Source organism: Alexandromys fortis, unplaced genomic scaffold (genome assembly GCF_014885135.2).
Source record: "Alexandromys fortis isolate MF-2015 unplaced genomic scaffold, M_Fortis_MF-2015_v1.1 scaffold_94, whole genome shotgun sequence".
NCBI lineage: Eukaryota > Metazoa > Chordata > Mammalia > Rodentia > Cricetidae > Alexandromys > Alexandromys fortis.
Genome location: NW_026067979.1, coordinates 6,494,962 through 6,519,415, shown reverse-complemented (window position 1 = coordinate 6,519,415; position 24,454 = coordinate 6,494,962). Strand labels below are relative to the sequence as shown.

The 24,454-nt window shown below is 43.9% G+C and overlaps 1 protein-coding gene across 1 annotated transcript in view; it reads right to left on the bottom strand.

The window, feature by feature from the left end:
- The window catches only part of Hmgxb3 (HMG-box containing 3), a 47,547-nt gene that overhangs the window by 1,699 nt on the left and 21,394 nt on the right, over positions 1–24,454 (bottom strand). Inside the window, exons 8-19 of the mRNA XM_050157851.1 lie at positions 22,944–23,104; positions 22,712–22,809; positions 21,092–21,190; positions 19,553–19,699; positions 11,824–12,125; positions 10,996–11,123; positions 6,452–6,583; positions 5,506–5,690; positions 4,471–4,690; positions 3,088–3,221; positions 2,370–2,486; positions 682–891 (exon numbers count right to left, since the gene is read on the bottom strand). Of these exons, the coding sequence (XP_050013808.1) occupies positions 682–891; positions 2,370–2,486; positions 3,088–3,221; positions 4,471–4,690; positions 5,506–5,690; positions 6,452–6,583; positions 10,996–11,123; positions 11,824–12,125; positions 19,553–19,699; positions 21,092–21,190; positions 22,712–22,809; positions 22,944–23,104 (1,933 nt within the window). The remainder of the gene's footprint in view (positions 1–681; positions 892–2,369; positions 2,487–3,087; positions 3,222–4,470; positions 4,691–5,505; positions 5,691–6,451; positions 6,584–10,995; positions 11,124–11,823; positions 12,126–19,552; positions 19,700–21,091; positions 21,191–22,711; positions 22,810–22,943; positions 23,105–24,454) is intronic.

The following is a 24,454-nucleotide window of genomic DNA, read 5'->3' as shown; positions in this document are numbered from 1 at the left end:
TGCACTTGTGCAGAAGCACTCACTTCCCGTGACTCTTCTCACCTAGCATCAACTCTAATGTGTCTTCTAATCAAGGCCAAAGGCAAGCCTTGCAGTGCACATGCCCCTCACAGGGACCACCTCCTGGTACAATGCAGGAAGATACACACACAAGGACTCTCTTACTGACCTGCTATATGACCAGATCAAGTCCGAGCCCCTCCCTGGGTCTCAGTTTCCTTTTCTAATCAAAGGAGGGGGTCAGAGAAGATTGGTGCTGAGTGCTGAACCTCAGACCCCACCGCTCTTAAAAATCTTAAAAAAAAATTAAAATTAGATTTTGCTTATAGTTCTAAGACCACTGTATCTACACCTCAGCAGGAGTGCCCCACAGCATACTCATGGTGCAAGTAAACAGCATGCTTCAGGGTGACCACACCTTCCCCAAGGTAGCAATTTCCTGGCTTCTGTGGAAAGCAAGCTCTTCTCATACAAGATGCCTGTGTAGACTACTCCAAGCACACTAAATGACACACTGTAACCCCTACTGTGGTAAGTCAGTAAATCTGACTGGTGCATCAGGATAAAGTACTGATGGAAAGAAAGAAAGGTAGAGACAGTTCCCAGGCGGGCCCTCCTGATAACTGGGGGTGGCCTTCCTGTACCCCAGGGATTTCTACCTGCTCTTAGGACAGGACTCACCACAGCCGGCTCTGTAGGGCTGGAGAAACAGCCCTGGTTCTTCCCCCACATCTGACTAGTCAGCTCTGGGTAGCAGAGGTCAGCACATAGGGCCACTGGTGTGGCCATATCTACCACATAGACAGGTGGCCAGTGGCGGGAAGAGGCAAGCAGATCCACATGGTCACGAGCACTTTCACCTCGAACAAGATACTTGGAACCGCAGACCACCTGTGGGAGATGAGTGTGTAGTTCAGAGATAAGTGGCCGGCACGCAGGGGCTGGAGTAGGCCCTCACTCACTTCTTTTGAGGAAGACTAGCCTCATGACTGAAGCCAGGGACTATGACATTTGGTCCCTCTCCTCCTCCTCCTCTCAAAAAGGATTACTATTGTGAATGCAGGCTTGTGCATGCCACAGCACACAAAGCGAGTCTGAGGACGGCTCAGTTGGTTCTCTCCTTCCACACTGGATTCGGAGGTGAACTCAGGTTGGTGGGTTTGCCTAGCAAGCACCTTTAGCCACTGAGTCACTGTGTTGACCCTCCCCTCCTAGTTCTATCCCTAAAGGAAGTCACCAGCTCATCCTTGTCCTGAGAACAGCTAGGACTTAGATTAGGCTGAAAGGTGCCTCAGAACATCTCTAAACCCTGCACCATCCATATCACCCTACCAACTATCCTGGCAATGTAAACACATAAGGCTTAGGGCCACTGGACTGAGCCACTAGTATTCGGAGCAAGATTCCCATTAGACCTCAACAGGCTGTCCAAACAATAGCCTTTGCTGGAGCTGAGTAAGCACGTCCACCAACACTTTCCAGTCACTCCTGTGCTGTGCAGATCTGAGCATCCTGGAGAACTCTGCCTTCACACTCACTTCTCAGTCATGTCCACATGAAGTGCTCCCTGCCACAGTCCCAACAAAGCACTTGAATCCCTTCTCAGAAGAAGACGATGGCACATTTGAACACACTCCCTCAGCAGTGTTCATCTGCCAGAGAGCAAGCTTCAAAGCCCCTGCCCCCAGCTTTGTTCAGTGCTTGGCTGCTTCACCCTCCTTTTATGGCCAGTTCTGCCTGACGCTCATGTCATTATGAACTGAATCTGTTGACAATGCCCACTTAGTCCTGGGTTTTCCATTCTGGTATCTTCCCAGGCCAATTCTGCCATACATGACCTATCTTGTAGCCTTTTCTATCTACCCTAGCCATCTCCTTCTAGGGCATCTGGAGTGATTTCACTGCCCTATTTCCTGTTCAACACTATCCTAAAGGCCTCTGACCATGTTCAGAATAACATGGTCACAGGAGTCACTTCTCTGGCTCTCTTCTGGGCTCTTCCTTTATCCCCAGGGCCTGGCCTTCTCTGGCTGCCTCGAGATTGCAGGTGCACCCCTACTTTCTACCTCAGTTCTTCAGTTCCTCCAGAGCTAGCATCACAAGCTGTGGTAACTTTCTCCATGACAATCGGAGGTCAACTAAAGAAGAACAATATCTCTGTCTTTTATCACTGTACAACTGGGCAACTCAGGGTCAGCACATAGTAGGGTGTTTAATATATATTACTGAATGATCCAAGCTCCCTCTCCAGCCTCCCAAATGGCAATTATTCCCTGGATGTCTTAGTCCCAAAGGGATCAGCTGGATTCTCTGTAGGCAGTTCAACATTAGCAAGCTCAAGCCATGCTTCATTCATGCTCCTTTCTTACCTGATGGGGGCACACTTTGTAGATTTTACCCCCTGTGAAGTGAGTGGGGGGCGGTCTAGCTCTGGCTCCATTCTGTACAGATTCGTAGAGGGCCAATAAGGAGAAGCAGAGCTGATCCTGGAGAGAAGGAAAAGGCTAAAGCTCAGGCACAAATGCTAAGGCTCAGTATCAAACATCTCTCCAAACCCAAAGCACAGGGATCTGCTGCTAGGCCTTAGAACCTGGCAACCCTTCCTCTAAGTACAGGTAAACTTCAGGAAGACACAGGAAGCTGTCAGCCTATCTTGTCAGAGAAACATTGAGAGAGGAGGAACCATAGGAATCTGAATTTAAAAAAGCTTATTTTCAATAGCACAGAAAGCAAGTAAGGTACTGCTAAAATCTACATACAGCATACAATCTACATTAACGACAGTCATTTTTGAGCCTAAAACCAGTCTCTGTGTGAGCTGTGTGAAATGTTCTTTACAAGAGCCTTGTAAATTTCCAGTTGTTTTGATTTTGTAAATGAAGCTAATCAAATTTAAAATCACCTAAGTCTAGTCTAGGCATCACATACATGCCACCATCTAGCTCCCGCTATTTCTTTGGTTTCTTCACTTCTAGAACCCAATGCCTAGCACAGGGGCCCAATGATATGGGCTTTATCACTTGTACAGAAAAAAGATTATCCTTCCTGCTCCCAAAGCCAGTCTCCACAGCTGCTCCCGACACTCACCCTGGAGTCTTCCGGGCCAAATGGGATGCCACACTGCTCCAGGAGGTGCTGCAGTTCCTCCCCACCATAGGAGCTGAGTTCCTCGAGCTTGCAGGTGCCCTCCTGCAGCAATCTCACCAAGGCACTGCCATTACCTGCAACACATAATATGGGAGGTGCTGCTGACAGTCACCTGATACCATGGTGCTGGGAGAGGTGGGGTAGTAGGCAGGTCTACAGTTTCACTGCTGTCTGAAGGCTCTCAGAACTGGACCACGCCCCTGAAATACCTACATCTAACAGAAAAAGTCATTGCCAATAACCCTGAAACAAGTCACCTTTTAACCCACAAATATACTGTTTTCAGAACCAAGAGCACAGATGCTTCATATGCAACAAGAGGAACAAGAGCTATTACTTTAAATTTATTCTACCTGTGAGTGCATGCATGCATGTTGGAAGAAGGATGCTAGTTTGTCCCAGCTGCCCCGAACTGAAAGAATCACACAAATGCCCCTCGACTGAAAAATGGATAAGAAAAATGTGATACATTTACACAATGGAGTACTACACAGCAGAAAAAAAAAAAAACAACAGCTTGAATTTTGCAGGAAAATGGATGGAGCTAAAAACATTATTTTGAGTGAGGTAACCAGACACAGAAAGATAATTATCACACGTATTCACTCATAGGTGGGTTTTAAACATAAAGCAAAGAAAACCAGCCTACAAACCACAATCCCAAAGAACTTAGACAAAAATGAGGACACTAAGAGAGACTCACATAGATCTAATCTACATGGGAAGTAGAAAGTAGAAAAAGACAAGATCTCCTGAGTAAACTGGGAGCATGGGGACCTTGGGGGAGGGTTGGAAGGGGAGGGGAGAGGCAGGGAGGGGAACAGAGAAAAATGCGGAGCTCAATAAATATCAATAAAAAAAGCCAAAAAAAAGAAACAATATTTGTAGCCAGTGTATCACACAGAGCACTGACAAACTTAGTACTTCATTTCTAGGCTTTTAAAAATTAAGACAAAAATAAAGTACATTATACTAGGCATAGGAAAATGACTGTTCTTTGCAAATTTCTAACTATAGATGTGACATGCACCAGAGTGTGGATATCACTTTGGGTTATAACGCAAAATCTAACTTTCCTTTTTAGAGACAGAGTTCATTTTGTAGTCTTGGCTGGCTGGCCTTGAACTCACAGAGATCCAACTACCTCTGCCTTCTGAGAATTAAAAAGGTTTTACTACTATGCCCAGACAGAGATTTGTACTGAAGACACAGTCCCTGAGCTGGGCCTGGTATTCTGCCACTGCTCTTTCTGGCCATGGCCAATGTTCAAGACTTCTGACCGAGCCATCCTCTTAACACCAAAGAGAAACCAAGTGATCTTACCAGGTACTGGCTGCACATCCAGATTTTTGTCTTTTTCAGTGTTGACGACCACAGTTCCTCTCATGAGTGGTGGGAAAAAGGGAGCGATAACAGAGGCGTCGAATTTCGTGATGGGGATGCTTGTGGGGAAGGCAACCTGCTCAATCACCTCTGTCTCCATGGTAGTCCAAAAGTCCTCCACGTTTACTTCACTGGAGCCCAAGAATTCTGGCCAGGTAAACTACAAGATAAAGTGGTCAAGATAAAAAGGCAAAGAAAGAAAACAAAATAGAGATAAAAATAGGGCAACGTTTATGAGCTACAGATTAGGAACAATACAGTATGCACCCCATATTATGTACCAGGAAAGCAGGACTTTGGGGAGACCAAGAACCTGACAGCCAGGATACATCCTCACTCCCTCTCACACCACAGCATGCTCTGGACCAAAGAGTAAAACATCTCCTTGTTTCTACAGCTCTGTTCATGTCATTTGTCAGAGACCTCCCCTGACTACCCTCTATAAAGAGAAACCCTTTCTCACCATCCTGTTCCATTACTACTGAAAACATTCTCTTTCCTATCCATCTTTCCCAAAGCAGAAGTTGTCTTCTGTCTCCATGAAGACAGAAGTTTTGGGGATCATTTTTAAACTACTTTCTAAGAAGCCTAAAGAGTGCATGTAAGGGCTAGGAGTGTAGCTCAGCTACAGAGCACATGCTTAATATGCACATAGTTCCCGGTTCAATTCTTAGGTAAAGGAAACAAATAAGCACTGGGGTGTGTTTGCCTAGCATACAGGAGACTCTGGGTTTGATCTGCAGCATCACTAAAAGAAAGGGGGTGGGGAGGGAGAATAAAAAAGGAAAACAAACCAACCAACCCTGTTTCCTTCTGACCATTCTCAAATGAAATACTGGCTGTAGGAGGAAAAAGCCACTGGCCTCACCTACACAGGACTGGAGCCATGTACTCTTGGGAACAACATGCAGGAGGGAAGCTGCCCAAATGACAGGACAGTTCTGAAAGTGGCTATGGTGGCTGAGAGGGACTTACCTCCACACTCTTCAGTGCCAGCACATTCTCTTCATTCCTGTGAGCCATTTCCACTTTGGGGGCCACACCACAGATCCCACAGATCATATCATTGTAGTCACGAACAGTGAGACACTCAAAAGCCCAATAGCCATTGCACAACAGCTCCTGCAGCTGGCTCAGCTCCTCTGAGGTCAGTGTCTTCTCTGGAAGGACAGCAAGAGGTCACAGAAAAAGACCCTAAAAGCACCAGATAAGCCAGAAGACAGCAAGAACAGCAATCTGCAAGAGTTCTGGTGGCAGCTCCAATCAAAGGACAGCTGCTTTGAACTAATACCTCCTAGGTACTAGATGTTACTCTGAAGGTTTTGAATATACTACTCAGACTAATTCTTACATGGTTTTAATTTTTTATGAGTCAGGAGCTATTATTGTCTTCTTTTATGGTCAGATAATCAGAACAAGTTGTTCAAAATCACACTGCCACTACGTGGCAGAGTCAAGTCTCAAACACAAGCCTACATGGCCGTCTGTCTCACCACAGCAGACAAAGCACAGAACTGAAGCCTGTAGAAATGGGACAGACCAAGAACAAGCAGAAGGAAAGCACACAGGCAAAGAATTTCTAGGTAGCAAAGACCCAGATCCCTAAACCTGGGTCTCCACACGAGCCTTGGAACTAGAAGACATCAAGGAGCTCTGTACTTAGAAAGAGCCCAACTAATATACCATAAAGTCAAATCCACATGTGACTGATGGATCTGATTCGAAAAGTCAGTTGTAATTTCTTGCTAAAGGCCCTGATGCATAAAACGTTTTCCAAAGTCAGTTTATAAAATTCTGATGGAAGAATATATTATTAGAAAATCAGATATATCTCCTTTCCAAAATACTAGACTCTCATTCCAATTGAAGTCAACACTAAAATTCAGTTCAGTGCTCAGGACTGAACCTGAAATGATCTTACCTGTCTGCTCCTGCACAGACTTCAGCACAACACTGACAGACATTCTGGGGTCTTCTCCCAACTTAATCTGGTTCCGAATTGCAAAAAGTAAATCCAGGCTTACTAGCAACTTATTCCCCACATTAAAAAGACCTGCAGATTGAAAACAGGCAAAGGGATTACTACTATAGCATTAACAGTGCAAACAATGTCGACTACAGGGGAGTAAGTCACAGTACAGTCCTAAAACTGAACAACACATTTTACAAAAGGGAAGTAGACCTAAGTGTTCTGAAGTTGTCTATAAGCCACTGTTGAATGAAACACTATTTACAGCATTTTTTTAATCTTAATTTAAACAAGAAGCCTTTCTCTATCTCTGTCTCAGTGTCAGCCCAGAGGCGCCGCTCTTCCCTCCCTCACAGCTGCACCATGGGTGTCAGGGGCCTCTTCGCGCAGGGACGTGGTGGGTCTAGCACAGGCTCTAAGATCACCCTGGGGGTAAAAAGTAAGGTGAATTGAAGTGCAGTCCAGACCAGTAAAATGAGAGGTTTTTTTCATTTATACAACATAAGCTTCACCATGACAAAAACAAATTCTGGAACGTGCACTCCCGGGCCTTTCTAGGTGTGACAGCAAAGGCTGAGAACATATACCAAAGCCCTGGCCATTCAAAAATTAAAAAGAGAAAACAAACAAATAGAACCTTTTGTGTCCCCCAAATCATCACACACAAACTTAAAAGACCATAAACAGAGAAAACTTGCAAAAAAGCCAAGAAAAACGGAAACCAGAGGCAGATAGATCTCTGTAAGTTTGAGGCTAACCTGTTCTACATAGCAAATTCACAAATATAATTCACAATAGAGTAACACTCTCTTACTCTCCTTAAAGTCATGTAAAAAAACTCTATTCTCTTGATGAATGAAAAAAAAATCAATATGAACCCTTAATCCAAGCAGAGGCAGATAGATAACTCTCTTTTAAGTTAGAGGTCAACCTGTTCTACATAGCAAATTCCATGACAACTAGGGCTGCCACAAAAATGAGGAAGACAAAACAACAGAAGGCAGTATATACTAGCAAAGATAAACAATGGAACAATCTAATGTCTCAAAGCAGTCTCATGTACATAGGTTAGGGATTTTCAGTAATGGGACAATGGACATCTATAGCCAACAAATAAATCTGAACCTTACGCTTTATATAAAGGTTAAAATAAGGAGCTGGGGAGATGGTTCAGCAGTTAAGAGCATTTACTACCCTTGCAGAGGACCTGGGTTTAGTTCCCAGCACCTATGTGATAGCTCACAACCGCCTTATATAACTTCAGTTTCACGGGATCCAATGCTCTCTGGCCTCTGTTGATACCAGTACCCATAAGGGGCACATACATTTATGCAGGCACTCATATATACACACGGCATAAAAATAAATACATAAAATCAACAGTTAAACATATGTGGATTATATGGGCTGGGAAGATAGTTCAGTCAATAAAGTGACTATCTGTTCTGGGTTAAATCCTTAGAACCCGTGTGTAGATTAACAGGAAGTCGGGAATGGTATTACACATTCGTTATCCCAGGAGAAGCAGAAACTGGCAGATCCTGAGGCTTGTGAGCCAGCCACCCTAACCCACATAACAGACCTCCGGCTAGAAAGACAGTAAGGACTGGAAAGATGTCTCAGTGGGTAAAGTATATACTATGCAAGAGTTAGGACCTGAGTCTGGATCCCCACAACCCAGGAAAGGGTGGTATGGCAGTGTATCTGTAGCCTCGGCACTTCCAGATGGGAGGCAGAGAGAATTCCTGGGAATTCCTGGACCAACCAGCCTGTCCGAGGCAGCAGCCAACAAGAAACTGTCTCAAACAAGGCAGAAAGAGAGGACTGACACCCGAGGCTGTCCTCTGGCTTCCCCATGTGTACCACAACACACACTAATACACAGAGAAAGGCTAAAAATAAATACTTCTTCAAAAACACGCATCCACCACTGGGCAGTGGAGAACTACAATGCAATACCATTGCATACACCAATTAGGATGGCTAAAAACACCACCTCAGGCAAACATTCTCACACACTAATGGAAAGAATGCAAAATGATAAAGCCTTTTTGGAAATGGTTTGGCAATCAATTATAAAACTAAACATACACTTACCATTTGAATCATCATGTAGTCACTTAGAAGAAGTGACAATATCTGCTCTCAAACAATCCTGTAAATGAAGGCTTAGAGCAGCTCTATTCGTGACTGGAAGACATTCTAACACCGCTCAGCAGGTGAATGGACAGACTAGCACATCCGCACAGAGAAGACCAGTCACTGATGAAAAGGACATGCACTAATGCACAATAAAGCCCGGAAAACAGGTCAGAGGACCACATGCTATCGTTGTGTTTACACGGCGTTTTTGGTAGAGGAACTGCGAGGGTGAGAAGGAAGCGGCAACTGTGAGAACCTCATTTCACAGACTCCATTTTAAAGAGGGAGGGGCTTCATCCTAAGCCATATAATGAGCTGGGGGATGGGCGATCTCAGCTCCAGAGATGTGCTGCGACAGCAGAAATATGAACAGATACTGTAAAAATAGTCAATTAAAGAGATAGGGAGCAGGGCCATAAAATTTAATGAGGTCCAGATGTTCCTAGGAGGCATCCTGTCCTTGAAGATAGATACCTTGTCAGTTACTAATGGATACTTGTTAGGTTTTTGTGCCCAAAAACTGACCAATGGTTTCATAAACTACCTTATCCTATGCCCTTCTTACCTAATCCCAAAATGAAAGGACACAAACTCCCCTGATTATGGCATTTCCCCTTTAAAAAGTTCTACTTTTTTTTTTCTTTACACTTCCTGCACCCACCATGCTGGGATGCTGGAAAAGCGTTGGCCCAAACTTGAGCTTGAATAAAAAAACCCTCATGTAATCTGCATCGGAAATCCAGCTCCATGAATTCATTTGGGGACCAGAAACTTGGTCATAACACTACCAAATGAAGTGAGTTCAACTATAAAGGAACAAAACAAGAGGCTTGACTGTTTCAGGACTCAGTGCATGTCTAAGAGGAAACTCACAGAATATCAACAAATGTAACTTCTCTTTTCTTCTTTTTCAAGACAGGTTCTCTCTATGTGGCTCTGGTTGTCCTGAACTCACTATGTAGATCAGACTAGGTTGGCCTCAAACTCAGAGATCTCTCTGCTTTTGCCTTTCAAATGCTGGGCACTCTATGCAAATTTAAAGAATTTTACTTAAAATATATATAATCCTGAGCACTGGCCTACATAGATTACACTGGAGAAAAATGGGCACTTTAAGTTTGGGACACAAAATAATATTAAGTGCTAACTGACAACGTAAGACTTCACAAGGTGGTGGTGGCACATGCCTTTAACCCCAGCACTAGGGAGGCAGAGACAGGTGGATCTCTTTGAGTTCGAGTGCAGCCTGGTCTACAAGAGCTAGTTCCAGGACAGGCTCCAAAACTACAGAGAAACCTTGTCTAGACAAAAAACAACTACACCTTAATCTTCAGCACAAATTTTACATGTCAATTTAGGATTCACACTCTCACAATTGGTACATGGGTTTTGTTGTGTCTTTGAGGTTCAAAAACAGTTTTAATTGTGTGTTTAAAGAAAAAACATCAGGGCAGGAAGCTGTAAATCTCAGAGCTGCCCAGAGAAACTGAAGATAAGGGAAAAAGTCAAGCCCGTGTAAACTGACGTGGAGGTTGGCCAACTACAAGTCGGATAAGCAACTGTATGTGGAGGAGAGCTTTAGGCAAAGAGTAAGGAAGCCCAAAGCACCAGAGAAGGCAAGTTTAGAAAAGAAAAGAGAAAAGCTGTATGAGAAAAGCTGTATATGGTCTAATAGTGCTGAATAAAGGGGAGAGTATAAATACAGAATTTCCACTTTTGAGAATTTGCCCAAAAAGAAAGGCACACAATTATTTAATTATAAGCAAGACTATAAAATGGAATGCAAACATCTTTATTAAAAGGTTGCTTCCCTACTTGCTGGTAGAGATGATGACGGTGTGGTGTTAAATTACAATAGCATGCTCCACAATATCCAGCCCACTCCACCTCTGTTCAAAGAAAACCTAGAATGTTCTCTAGCTCCTGATGTTCTGTAGACAATGAATGGGTCTGAGGATCAGAGAGGCAGGAACATTGCCGTCTTTTAAACTTGTCTGCATTGACCGGCTTTTCTACAACTAAGATTTGGGCTTTGTTTTGAGACAGGGCCTTGCTATGTAGGCCTGACTGGCCAAGAACTCACTATGTGACCAGGCTGGACCCAAACTCACAGAGCTCCACCTGCCTGCCTCCTAAGTGCTGGGATTAAACGTATGTTGAGAGTTGTTACTTTTAAACTAATGACTCCCAGAGAAGGGTCTCACCTGAGGAAACTGGCTGGGGCTGAGGTAATCAGGAAAAAGACTGCTTCTTCAGAAGCTGCCAAGAATAGATGCAGTGCACAGAGGGGCAAAGCTACAATCAATATCAAAACTTGTTCTGGGGTGGTAAGGACAGAGAAGGCTAGCACCTACCTGTGTAGATGTCCATGAAGCTGTGCAGGGCCAAACAATGAGGGTTCAGACACATCTTCACCTGAGCAGTCACCACCTGCAGCCGGTTAGCTGTCAGGAGCCAGCATTCCTGAGGCCCAGCCAGAGAGCTAAAAGCCAGAACAAAAACCAGGAGGGAAGTCAATTTCTTTCTGCAAGCGACAGGCTTGTAGTCAGAAGCAAAATTCTCCAGACTTTACTGCAACCAACAAAAGGTTCTGGAGCTGTATTTCCAAGACTGTCTAGCTGAACGTCTCCATTTCATTGGGATCTGGGCTGTGAAACTGTACTTACAAGGTGATCTGACTCTCAAGTTGTTATATGACTGAAAACTCCAAAGCTGCACTGGGCAGGCCAGACATAATCTAAATCCTAGGCTGGTGACAACAAGTTTTAGGCATCTCTAAAACGGACTGCCAATTCAAGAAAAACAAGTAAAAAAAAAAAAAAAATTTATTTATTTGTAAGTGGTATGGTTTGCCTGCATGTATGTATGTGCACCATGTGTGTGCTGTCTGGTGCCCCTGGAGAAAAGGGCATCAGATCCTTTGGAACTAGAGTTACAGATAGTTGTGAGCTGCCATGCGGGTGATGGGAAATGAAGCTGGGTCTTTTACAAGAGCAAAAATTGCTCTTAAACTTTGAGCAAACTCTCCGGTCCCTGATTGCTAGTTATTTTACCATTAGCAATTGAGAAGGTAAAGGAAACGTAAGGAAAACACAAGCTATAACTGTAAAGCTGTCTGAAGAAAGAGGCAACGTGAGCCAAGTGGGACGGGGCAGCTAGAGGCAGAGTGAAGTGGTGCTTACTTTTGTCCCCCCTTGAATAATGGGCTGCTACAGAGAAGGCACTGCGTGGATGGAGACTCATAATAATTCGACCAAGAGGTCTGCTCGATGGTGACTGTCTCCTCACTCACGTTGGACAGGATAAGTCGAGAGCTGTTTAGTTCATGAATCAAGGCGAAGACCTCAGCCAGCTCCGACTCGTTCTCAGGAATCTGCAGGACTTTTCGCAGCAGCTGCAGCGTGGACTGACGCTGGATCTCCCTTTGGGCTGTGTTCAGGGCTTCTGTGGTACTTGGCACATCTGGGTGTGGTGAGCTCGCCTCCTGAGAAAGGAGTGGATCAAATCATTAAGCAGGGGTAGAGAGACAGCCTCAGCCCAAAGCCATCATTCTGCAAAGAGCAGATGAATGGGCCTATGCCTGGGCTGGGAAAAAAAAAAGTTCCTATCAGTTCAGCTAATAACTACCCATGCCACTAAAGGCTCTCCGGGGCTCAATTTTTCTATCAACAAAACACATCTTGTAATCTTTCGAAACCAGTGTACAGATTAATTGAGATACTGCGCAAGTCAATCAGCAAAGTGACTGTAATTCAGTGAGGACCCACTGATGCCTAAATATGTAAAAAGTCTTTGTCTTTAATTCTGTGTGGCTTCAGGGCCAAAGGGAGTGTTATACACTACTGTGGTGTGGAAGGTCCTTCTGTCTATGTGTTGCTTTTATTGGTTAATTAGAGTTATAGGGGAACAGAGCTAGACGGGAAAACTAAAACAGAATGCTGGGAGAAAGGAGGCAGAGTCAGGGAGAAGCCATGGAGATGTTGCCAGAGAGACGTGCTGAAACTTTGCTGATAGGCCATGACCTCGTCGTGATATACAGATTAATAGAAATAGGTTAAATTAATATGTAAGAGTTAGCCAATAAGAAGCTAGAGCTAATGGGCTGAGCAGTGATTTAATTAACACAGTTTCTGTGTGATTTTTTGGGGGCTGGGCAGTCAGGAACCAACAAGCGGCCTCCTCCTACACTACTGGGACAAGGTTCTCAGGCAGATACCTCCTCTGTGTTCCCTGAGTGCATTCCTTCACTGTTGCTCTTCAGTCATTTGGATCCACCTAGGAGATACACCTCTGGATGTGATGGTGTTTGCACAGAAGTTTAACTGAGGAGGGAATATCTACCTGAAAGTGTGTATGTAGATCCCCCTTCCAACCCACAGGCTAGAGTGCTACACTGAAAGAAAAGGGGAAAAGGAGACTAGAGAGAAGGCTCAGTGGGTAAAGACACTTGCCATGCTAACTGTGACAACTGGAGTCTGATCCCAGGAATCCACATGGTGAAAGGAGAGAATAGATCCCGTAAGCTATAAGGTGCCAGTCTGCTGAACACTAGCGTCATCTTGATCTGCCAACATCCCCATGGCACAGCCTTAGGCTACTCTGTTACCAAGCCTTTCTAGCCATAAACTATGCCCCTTAAACCAAACCTTGAACAAAGTAAAGCTAATCTCTTTCCTCCCTTTCCCTCTCTCTCTTTGGTAGTGTTGGTGGGGGAGACAAGTGCTGTGGGAACTCATTCAGCCAATAGCGTTTAAGATACCAGCCCACTTGGGCATCATCTCTTATACTATAAATGCAGCCATAAAGTTTGCGCGTTCAGTCTCTTGGCTACTGGATTCAGTTCCTATTCCCCACTCGTGCAGGACTGTTGACCTGTGAGTTTCCTCCTAAATAAAGAATCCTTTATTATACTGCATTCTGAGCTAGTGTCCATCTACAAATGGCGCCCAATGTGGGAAACTACATCCATGTAAAACCCAAGAGAACTTGGAAAGGAATTCTAGACACAAAAGAACAGAGTTTAACGCAGCTTTTTGGCAGCTGCATTTTTTTTTTTGATGGGTTCTGTTTGCTGGTGGCAAGCAGGAGCACCACGGCTCCTTTAAAAAGTTTCTTGATTCATCTTTAGTGGCAAAAACTGCATGGCTTCTTTAAAAAGGGCTTCCTGGTTTGTGCTGGCAGAATGATCTCTGGCTCTTTCAGGAGGTCCTGCACTTAAATGGGGTCTATGAGCAGCATGTTACAAATTGCTTTATTGAAACATAGACCCCCTGCATCCCTGGAGCTGGGGTGGAGAGCATGGCTTGTAGAGCTGACAGTAAATGGACCTCCGCCATGTTAGACTAGAAGGAACCAAAAGGCAAAGCAGCCTTGGTCCTATGCCATGCCTGCTTAGCATTAAAAAAAAAAAGGGCACTCCTGGTCAAAAAATATTTACAGATATGCAATAAAGACAGCATTCAGATGAAAAAGACTTCTGAATGGGTCACAGTGCTGGACAAATGTACATAGGTTTGGGAGAGGAAAAAAGTATAGACAGTTACAATATAAGAGTATAGACAGTCATAGATTAAAGGAGTAAAGATGATAAAATAAATATTAAACTTGTAGAAAAAGTAACAGAGTAAGAAAAATATGCCACATAAGGATGGAATATATAGGGCTGGATATATATGGCTCAGTGGTTAAGAGCACTGATTGACTGGTTGTTCTTCCAGAGGTCCTGAGTTCAATTCCCAGCAACCATATGGTGGCTCACAACCACCTGTAATAAGATCTAGTGTCAACTTCTGGCCTACAGGGACACATGCAGGCAGAACATCACACACACACACACAGAATATAGTATACATAATAAATAAATAAATCTTTAAAAAAAAAAGGATGGAATATATACAAAGAGTTTGGATTATGTATACTATTGTGTGGTTTTGTTTTTGTTTTTTGTTTTTTTTGACTATGAATGAGCTAAGTACAGAGAGACATTTCATTGTATGGGCTACTAAACTAAACCAACATATATACTTTAAAGATATCTTTTTTTCTTTGGTTTTTCGAGACAGGGTTTCTCTGCTTTAAAGATATCTTGACTTCAAAATTTGGGTCTAAGGATACATTGCTTTGGAAAAGAGGTTCTGCTTTTGTTTCCATAGAGGATGTGAACCTGTGGATTCCTTCCAGACTAATGTGGTTTGATGGACCAAGACACCCTGAAAAGTCTTCAAGAACCCTAAAAATACTTCACCCAAAAAACAGCAGGAAGCAGTTTGGAGAAAACTATGCCCAAATTCCCAAAATGATTGTTTATAAATATTTGTTTACATTTAAAGGGGGATATGCTATAGAGATGAATACTTTGTATTGGTATGGATCTTGGTTTAATGATACAAATTTGAGGTCAATTTTGTTAAATATATATTTCTGCTCTTGATTAAGGTATTGTGTTTGTGCAGCTCATTTTAAAATGTAATGTATAATTAACAAATACAGGTTAATAGATAGTTATCTATAATAGTCAATCTTATAGTAATGTTAGGTTTTCTAGATGTACAGAGATATATTTCATATGGATATTCTTCAAATCTTTCAAAGACCTACAGAATATGACATTTAAATGTTTTAAGAACTGAGGACTTTTCATGACAATTAGACACATCTGCTCCTGGCAGCACATATCTACTTTGATATGGAGTTTGTTAGCCATTTGGGCAAAACACTGCTCTTGCCTGGACTGCTTGATGTTATGCTGTATGAACTGGACATTCAGGACCCACAGAAAAATGACTGCTGAACTTGCCTAAATGTGAGACAGTCCTTCGGGGTTCCTGGCTCATGAAAGAGTCTGTCAGACATTCTGCAAGACACAGAAGAGAGTAACTGACAAACTGCCAATATAGGCCAAACTGTCTTTGAAATTTCCTGCTTCATGGAAAAGTCTACTAGATACTATGAGTCTGTAGGCTGAAGATGGATACTCCAAAAATACAGAAAAACTTTTGGTGACTGTCCAGGCAGCAAGATGTCTCTGTCAATTCTAGAGTTTTGGAATTTACTTACAATGTACTTTCTGTTTACTTAGGTAATATTATATCCTTCTGGAGTCTTTGATGGGGTTGAAGAATAGCTAGTTATAATTATAGTTTTCCTTAGTTAGGATAAAAGATAAAGTAGATACAAACATTGTAAATGTAATTCTTGTTTGTTACCTGTTTTGTATATGTACTGTGTTAAAAGTTAAAACCTTCCTTTTTATTTGGGCAGAAAAGGGAAATGGTGTGGGAAGTCCTTCTATACATGTGCTGCTTTTATTGGTTAATGAATAAAGCTGCTTTGGCCTACAGCAGGGCAGAATAGAGCTAGGTGGGAAAACTAAACTGAATGCTGGGAGAAAGTAGGCAAAGTCAGAGAGACATCATGAAGCTGCCTAAGCAGAAAGACGCCTGGTTGCCAGCCAGAACCAACCGTACTGGTAAACCACGAGCCTTGGGGCAATACACAGAATAATAGAAATGGGTTAATTTAACATGTAAGAGCTAGCTAAAAATACGCTTAAACTACTGGCCAAACAGTATTGTAAAATTTCTGTGTGAAGCTGGGTGGTGGTGGCGCACGCCTTTAATCCCAGCACAGAGGCAGAGGCAGGTGGATCTCTGTGAGTTCGAGGCCAGCCTGGTCTACAAGAGCTAGTTCCATGACAGGAACCAAAAGCTACGGAGAAACCCTGTCTTGAAAATTAAAAAAAAAAGAAAAAAGTTTCTGTGTGATTATTTCAGGGCTGGATGGCCGAGAAACGAACAAGCAGCCTTCGCCTACAGAGCAGGGTTTCTCTGTGTAACCCTGGCTAGCCCAGAACTCACTCTGTAGTCCTGGCTAGCTTCACACTCCAGAGATTCATCTGCCTATATGGCCTACCACACCAGGTCTCTTTCTTCCTTTAAGCTGTTTCTTGTCAGGTTACAGCAATGAGAAGTAACTAATACAATCACTGGCCCCTCATTGGTGAGGACAGGCACCTACTTGCCTATTTCTTCTTCAAACAAACAAGAGACCTGTGTCACAATCTTCTTTAGAAGCTAACTGCAGAGTAACAAGAGTGTGTTTTCTTTACTAGGAGCACTCTGCCTCTCTGTCTGTAAACCTAGGGTTGACTTTCTCCTGCACTAGACTGTAAGCTCTTCAGGAAAGGGGCTGGATGACAGTCACTTCTGAACACCTGGCTCATATGGCATTAAACATATGCTTGATAAATGAATGAATAACAGCAAAAGAAGTAAGATCAGGACAGGCCGTCCTGGAAGGTTATGTATTCCTTGCTGTGATGACATTGAGCCTCACTATCTCTCTGGAACCAGACAAGGAGAGAAAGGACTGAAGGCCACAGCAGCCAAGAAAGGGTACAGTTTTAATTACAAGAGCTGCAAACAAAGTGCAAAGAGAATGTACTGCTACCTGGGGGCTCCAAAGGCTATACAAAAATGTTCTAGTGGCTGACCAGTTTTATTTTTCTCAACACACATGTGTATTGAGACTCTAGAGTAGGATGTAAAGAAAACTTCAATGCCTGTCTAGAAGAAGAAATATGTTCTGTAGGGAGCTGAGGGAAGCAGGCAACACAGGGCACAATCAGCTCCATGAGAAGAGGAGCACAATGCACGCTCACAGAATCCAGGATAGAAGGCTCACTTCCAGTGAGGGATTGTGGTAGAGCAAGAGAACCAGAGGAAGGCTATAGATCGACGTTCCCACAGCAAGCCTTTAGAGTAGACTCCTGGAAGCTCAAGGAAACATTCCCTTGGACTTCTGATTCTCCGAGTAAAATGCTGATTTTTAATTTAGTTCACCTCCCTCTTTTGTTTCACTAATGGGAAACTAAATCTCAGAAGTTAAGCTTCCAACTCAGTCAAGACTCTCAGTTCTCAATCTTAATAGCATCTCATTTCCAAATTAGTTCCACTCCCCTTTCTCAAAAGGTCAGTGACCCTGAATACACCTCAGGCTGGAAACAGATGTGGAGACCAGAGAGCAAAGCTCATCACCATTAAGGCTCCTTCCATATGCAGAGGGAACTTGAGGCCTGAAGCAGCTTCCCCATCTTTATAATCTTTTTAATTTTTTTATTTTTAAGTTTTTCTTTTTTTTTAGTTTTTCGAGACAGGGTTTCTCCGTAGCTTTGGAGCCTGTCTTGGCACTAGCTCTTGTAGACCAGGCTGGCCTCGAACTCAGAGAGATCCACCTGCCTCTGCCTCCCAAGTGCTGGGATTAAAGGCGTGTGCCACAACTGCATGACCATTTCAGATTTTTTTTTAAAAAAAATCTATTTCTTTTTACTTTATGTGTTTAGATGTTTTGCCATACACACACACACACACACACACACACACACACACACACACACACATCTGTGCACCACTAGCAAGCGCCTTCAGAGGCCAGAAAAGAGCACCTGGAGCTGGACCTGAAGTTACAGCTGCCATGTGGACGCTGGGAATTGAACTCAGGCCCTCAGACCCTCTGCAAGTGCACTCAATACTTCTAAACTCTAAATTCTCTCTAAATTCCGTCTCCTTTTTCAAATAACTTCCTCTAGGCCTCTCCTTGGCTGAAAGATTCTAAGTGGAACAGTCCCAATATGGCTTTCCTATCTGACTCCTGCCACCCTAAAATACCTTCTCTAGCCAATGGAAAACTCTTTACTTTCCATGTTGGTCACTGGCTGGGGCTGTAGCTTAGTCAACAGCTCTTGCTTGGCCTCTAGGAAGCTCTGGGTTTGATGACAAGAAAAACAGAACAGCAACAAAAATAAAATAAACCCCAAACCTAAGATGTTTGTTTTTGAGCATGTCTTCTCTGGCCATCAAAATTCTGTTCTTCTTTAGAGATACAATTTAGACCTGGAGTGGCCATACTTCATCTTTGATTCTTAACCTGCTCTAAGGGACACTCCCATTCCCCCTCACTTGTCTTGGGGCTGGCAGTGACTTCAGAAGGAATAAATCAACTTTCAGGTCTGAGCTAGGCTTCTGTAATATTTGAATGCTTGTTTGGCAGTTGGTGGAACTTGGGAAGGACTAGGAGGTGTGGCCTTGTTGGAGGACATGTCACTGAGGGTGGGCTTTGAGGTTTCAAAAGTATACACTATTCCCAGTAAGCTCTCTCTCTAAAGTCTTGTGGTTGCTTTCCTAACATGTAAGCTTTCAACATCATGCCATCATGCTCCCTGCCATGACAGTTATGGACTAACTCTCTGAAACTATAAGCAAGCCACCAATTAAATGCTTTCTTTTATAAGTTGCCCTGGTGGAGGAGCTTTGTCACTGCAATAGAACCGTCCTAAGACAGTCTCTCATGCTCGTCTGGTTAAGGCCTTGATGTGTCCTAAGTGCTTGAACTCTTGGGTCTCAGTGGTCAATGTGTAGTCAACAGGCTACAAAGTTCATGTATTAAGTAATCCTGAGTCACATACTAATGGAACTTAAAAGGATGTGGTTTCAAATGCACTAATTCATGAATGGATTAACTGTGGCTTAGTTATGAAGCAAGCTCTCTCTGGCTCCTCATTCTGTCTTAGATGCCTTCGACCACGTCATGATACAGTGAGACTTGATACATGATACACCCCATGCTAAGCAGATACCAACCAGCACCATGTTCTCGACTTCTCGGCCTCCAAAACTGTTAAGTGCACAACCTACTTCTATGTTAAGTTATCCATCCAGGACATTTTGTTAGAGAAGCAGAAAATAGACTAGGATATGGATCAACTTTGGCACTGAGGACAAGGCCCAGAGGAGGCATTTTGTCAAGTTCAGAACATACAACCTGGTCCCAAATCCTGACTCTAACCACCTAATCATGTACTAGAATCCAAAGCACAACTCAAGTCTAAGGCAAGTATTTGGGGAAGGAACTCACCGGCTTCGTGGTTTTCTCAGTCCTGTCTTTAGCAAGGTTAAAACCACAGCTAGGACAAATCCGAGGTTTATGCCGGTTGGTGTAGACATAGCTACAAGAAGGATTTTTGCACTTTCCCCGTCCTCTTGATGTAGCCAGGCCCAAATCCTACAAAAGGGAGACCCATGTTTAAACTCATACACAAAACCCTGCCTCACAAAAAGGGAGGGGCAGATGGTTCAGCAGTGAAAGCACCTGCAAGCAAAATGAACAAAGTTCAGAACCCCAGCTTCCAAATAAATGCCAGGTAAGCACAGCAGGTCCCCTATAATTCCAGCAATGGAAGTGAGAGCTGGGCTTCCTAGAACAAGCTCACTAGCCAGTGATCACGGTATCTGACTGAAAACTTACCTCAAGAATAAGATGAAGAGCAATTGAGGGAAGTGTTAACATCAACCTTCAGCACTCATATACATATGCACGCATGCACCCACAGGCGAATGCACGAACACACTTTCAAGGCTGGCTAGGCTAGGGCTAAAGAGTGAGCTCAAGGCCAGGCTAAAAAGCGTAGTGAGACTTGTCTCAAAATCTTAAAAAGTGCTGGGAATGACAGTACTGGAGTGCTTGCCGAGCATGTGAGGTTATGGGTTCAATCCCCAGCTCCATAAACAGTACAGAAATGGAGGGTAGGGAAACCCTTGTGGGGAGGCTACAGGAGCCACATGAGCTGCTTTATCAGCACACTTCTCAAATCCATGAAGATGATTTGTGTTTGATGTTCATGCTTTAGAGAAGAAAGTGCACTACTGCCTAAACTTATCTGTGGATTCTCATTCTCATTCTCTCTCTCTCTCCCTCCCTCTCTCTCTCCCTCCCTCTCTCTCTCCCTCCCTCCCTCCCTCCCTCCCTCCCTCCCTCCCTCCCTCTCCCTNGTCACCCCCCCTCTCTCCCCCCCCTCCTGGAACTCACTTTATAGACCAGGCTGGTCTAGAACTCACTGAGACCTGCCTGCCTCTGCCTCCGAAGTGCTGGGATTAAAGCCATGTGCTATCACCGCCTAGCCCCTTTCTTTCTTTAATTTTATGTATGCAGGTATTTTGCCTGCATGTCTGTCTGTTCACCACTGCATATGTGACTGGTGCCTGCGGAGGCCAGAAGCTATCAGATACCCTGGGACTGGAGTTACTAACAGCTGTGAGTCACCATGTAGGTGTTGGGAACTGAATAAGGTCCTCTGGATGAGCAGCCAGTGCTCTTAAGCACTGAGCCGTCTCTCCAGCTCCGGACCCACTTTCTATGCTAACATTCCAACTCTGATCTCTACTTAGTCTTAACAAAAATGTCCTGGCTCATACTTTGTATCTACCTGAAACAAACAAACCAATATAACTCAGCGGATTTACCCAGCAACCATCATTTGTACCAGCAATGGGGTGTTTAGCACCAGTCACTCATTTCTGACCTTGCTGAGCTCATTCTCTGCTATTGCTCCTGGCTCCTACAAACCTTCAACCATAAAAATCAAAACAACTTCCCACCACCAGGGCGCACACTTACCAATGTGACAGTGCAGCTGTATTTGTATGGAGGAAACACATCTGGCTTGACCTCCACAACTTTGACCTGAGGTGTCCTGCTACTTGAGCAATTTGATAGCTGTGGATTAGAACAAATCAGTGTTGTTCTATACCTTAGGCAAAATCCTCAGGTTCTGGGCCCTAAAATAACCTGAAATAATTCCTGAGGAAACTACAGACTCATGCTCCAAATGCACACTCAGGAATGCTCGCTGGTGGTCACCAGTACAAAGACTGAACATCGGGTTCACGTCTATGGGCCACTACATTTCACATCAGGTTTACAGTTGCTTTGGGGCAATACAATTGTAATAGCTATCCATATAGACACACAACTGAATACTGTTACTGTTATAATTTAAAAAAGTGGCACGGGAGAGAAAGACACCATGCAACAGAGCTCATGTGCAGGGGTTTTTTACTGGGGGAAAGGGAATGGAAAAAGGGGGGGGGGGACTGGCCTCTGGGGACAGAACAGTAGAAGAGAGGAGAGGCAGAGAAAGGGAGGAGGGAGGGAGAGGGAGGCAGAGGGTGAGACAGGTAGAGAAGCAGAGAGACAGAGAAAGACAGGAAGAGAGAGAGACACCTTTGTATCTGATTTACCAGGAGACACAGGTGGTTGATTACTGACTGAGGGCAGTCAAAAGTAAAAAGTGAAACAGAACAAATTTGTACCAAACTGGCAAGACTGTCTTCCTGAGAAGGCAAGGAAAAATGACAGAGGAAACATCACCAGGGCCAGATGGAAACAGGAGCTGAGTAACTAGAAAGAAAGGGAGAACCGGTATGTGCTGAACAAGAGGAAGCTGCCTTTTCCATCTGACTCTCACGTTGCAGCAAACAAACAGGACCTTTAGAGAGGAAGAACAGACAGAAAAAGAGGGGAGAACTCTTTCTCGGTTTCCTGATTGCCTGATCCAAGGAATACTGAGGCCAGATTTGATTTGAAAGGAGCTGTCGTGGGTCTCCAAAAGACATCCTAATGAGAATGAGGTGAAATAGCCAGCTATTCCTGGACTTGGCCAGCACCCCAAATTCTCAGGTCCCCCAAAGATTGTGATGCCCCCAGGCCAGCACGAAGCAGAGTCTCAAGAATACAACATCGTCATTCCTGCCTCACCTGCTACCCCTAATTCCTCACCTTTTTATGATAAGCAAAAGGAAGGAGTGTTAGTATTCAGGTGTTTGCACTGGCCTGCCCGCGGGGTTCTGACACTTTTGCACATGTATGCACATGTGGCAGGAACACGCATGTTGAGGCTAGAGGACAATTCAAGAGTTGATGCCCTCCTTCTACCATGTAGGTCCTGCAGACTGAACAAGTCTTCAGGTTTAACAGCAAGTGCTAAGCCAGCTTGCTGGCACCGGGTCACATGTTAACAGGTGATTCTGGGTAAAGATTTTATGGGTACTCATCAAATTACTTTTATTTTTGCATATTTTAAATCTATATCTAAACAAAAGGCTTAAAAGCTTAAAATAGAAAATAAAATTCCATTTTTTAAATTAATATCCCACAGACCTATCACGTAGAAACTGGTGTCTATCTTTTGACAACAGTGAGCAGATTTCCAGCGCTCCTCTTGGGATTGGGTCTTACCTTTACTTCACCAGTGCTGGATGGCTGCTGGATGGGTTGGCCCAGCTGTTTCAGTGTGCTTGGCTTCAGGCCACAAGTTCTCACAGAGGGTGTCTTATCTGAGAGAACCAGAAGTCAACCTGGTGACTTAAAGCATTCAGCTTCCCCAGCTCTCCCCTCCCCATTCTCCACCACCCCACCTGGATCCTTACCATCAGACAGTCCCTCCCACCAGGTCTCAACTAGCTCTTACCCAAGGGGAAAGCCTGTCTGGCCCTGGGCAGTTCCATGCTGCTTCCCCGTCCGACACTTGCCGCCGGGGCTGGCAGTATTGCTCTCATAGGTCTTGCTGCAGCCAGTAATGAGGGTTTGCCCCGTGGTCTGCCTTTGGGTACAGTGGTAAACAGGTCAACTCTGGAGAGGGGGAGAAAAAAAAAACAACCATGAAGGAAAGTCAGAAAATTTGGACAAAGTACAGCATGATTAATAAAAGCCCAGAGACAGAAATTGGGGCTCAACCTGAAGGTCAGAAAAGCAAAGCAGCCAGCTACTGGCTCTTACCTCTACCTCAATCTGAAATAGTGATCCTGCCTCCAGGAATCTCAGAATGAGACTGTGTGTGAGAGCTGTCTCCTCCCATTTTATATTTCTCTATAAGGCTGGGATTAAAGGCGTGCACCACTACTGCCCAGTTTCTATGGCAAACCAGTGTGGCTACTGGAAATAAAGGTGTGTGTCACCAGTGCCTGGTCGGTTAGGCTGACCAGTGCAGCTGTTTTTCTCTCTGAACTTCAGGCAAGCTTTATTTATTAAAATACAATTGAAACATCACTACAACAAAGGAAGGAAATCAAAGTAGAATATCCAAATTAATGACTAAGCCAGTAGGCTTTAGACAAATTTAATTCAAATTTAGCCTTTATAGGTTGGGCGGTGGTGGCACACACCTTTAATCCCAGCACTTGGGAGGCAGAGGCAGGTGGATCTCTGCGAGTTCGAGGACAGCCTGGTCTATAAGAGCTAGTTCCAGAACAGGCTCCAAAGCAACACAAAGAGACCCTGTCTCGAAAAACAAAACAACAACAACAAAAAAAAAAAACAACAAATTTAGCCTTTATAAATCTGTAGGGCTCTAGGCAAGCAATTTTACTCCTGTTAACCTACAGTTTTTAAACACAAAATGAGAAGTAAATATCTATATCAGTCATCACAAAGACACAAATTAAATGAGTATTGTGGTGTATCACTATAATCCTATAAGAAGATAAGGGATTCAAGTCACCTTCAGCTACACAGTGAGTCCGAGGCTAACCTAGGCTACATGAAACTCTATCTCAAAAACCAAATAAATAAATAATATAAAGCATAGAGAAGTACCTACAGTATGTAATAGCAACAGGCATTATAGTTATAACACATAATTGGCCTCTAGTTAGGACAGTACTACTTGAAGTCTATCAAGCTCCCACATGAAGGCAGCAAAGACATCTTGGCTAATACACCTCATCACCTGTTCTTAATTTCTGCAGTGCCAGTGTTAAGCACACGGGCTGAATCATGGAAAGCCCGACAGTCAGCTCCTAAAGAAATGCGTGTCCCATGCATGTCCCAAATACCAGTCCAAAGGCCACAGCTTCATGCTTTAGTATCTATCTCCAAAGTAGACTTGCTTAAGGAAAAAGAGGGATGGATTCAGAAGTACAGCAACTATGCTAGTATAGGAGCTGAAGAGATCCAGTAGCTAGCATTTGCTGCTCTTGAAAA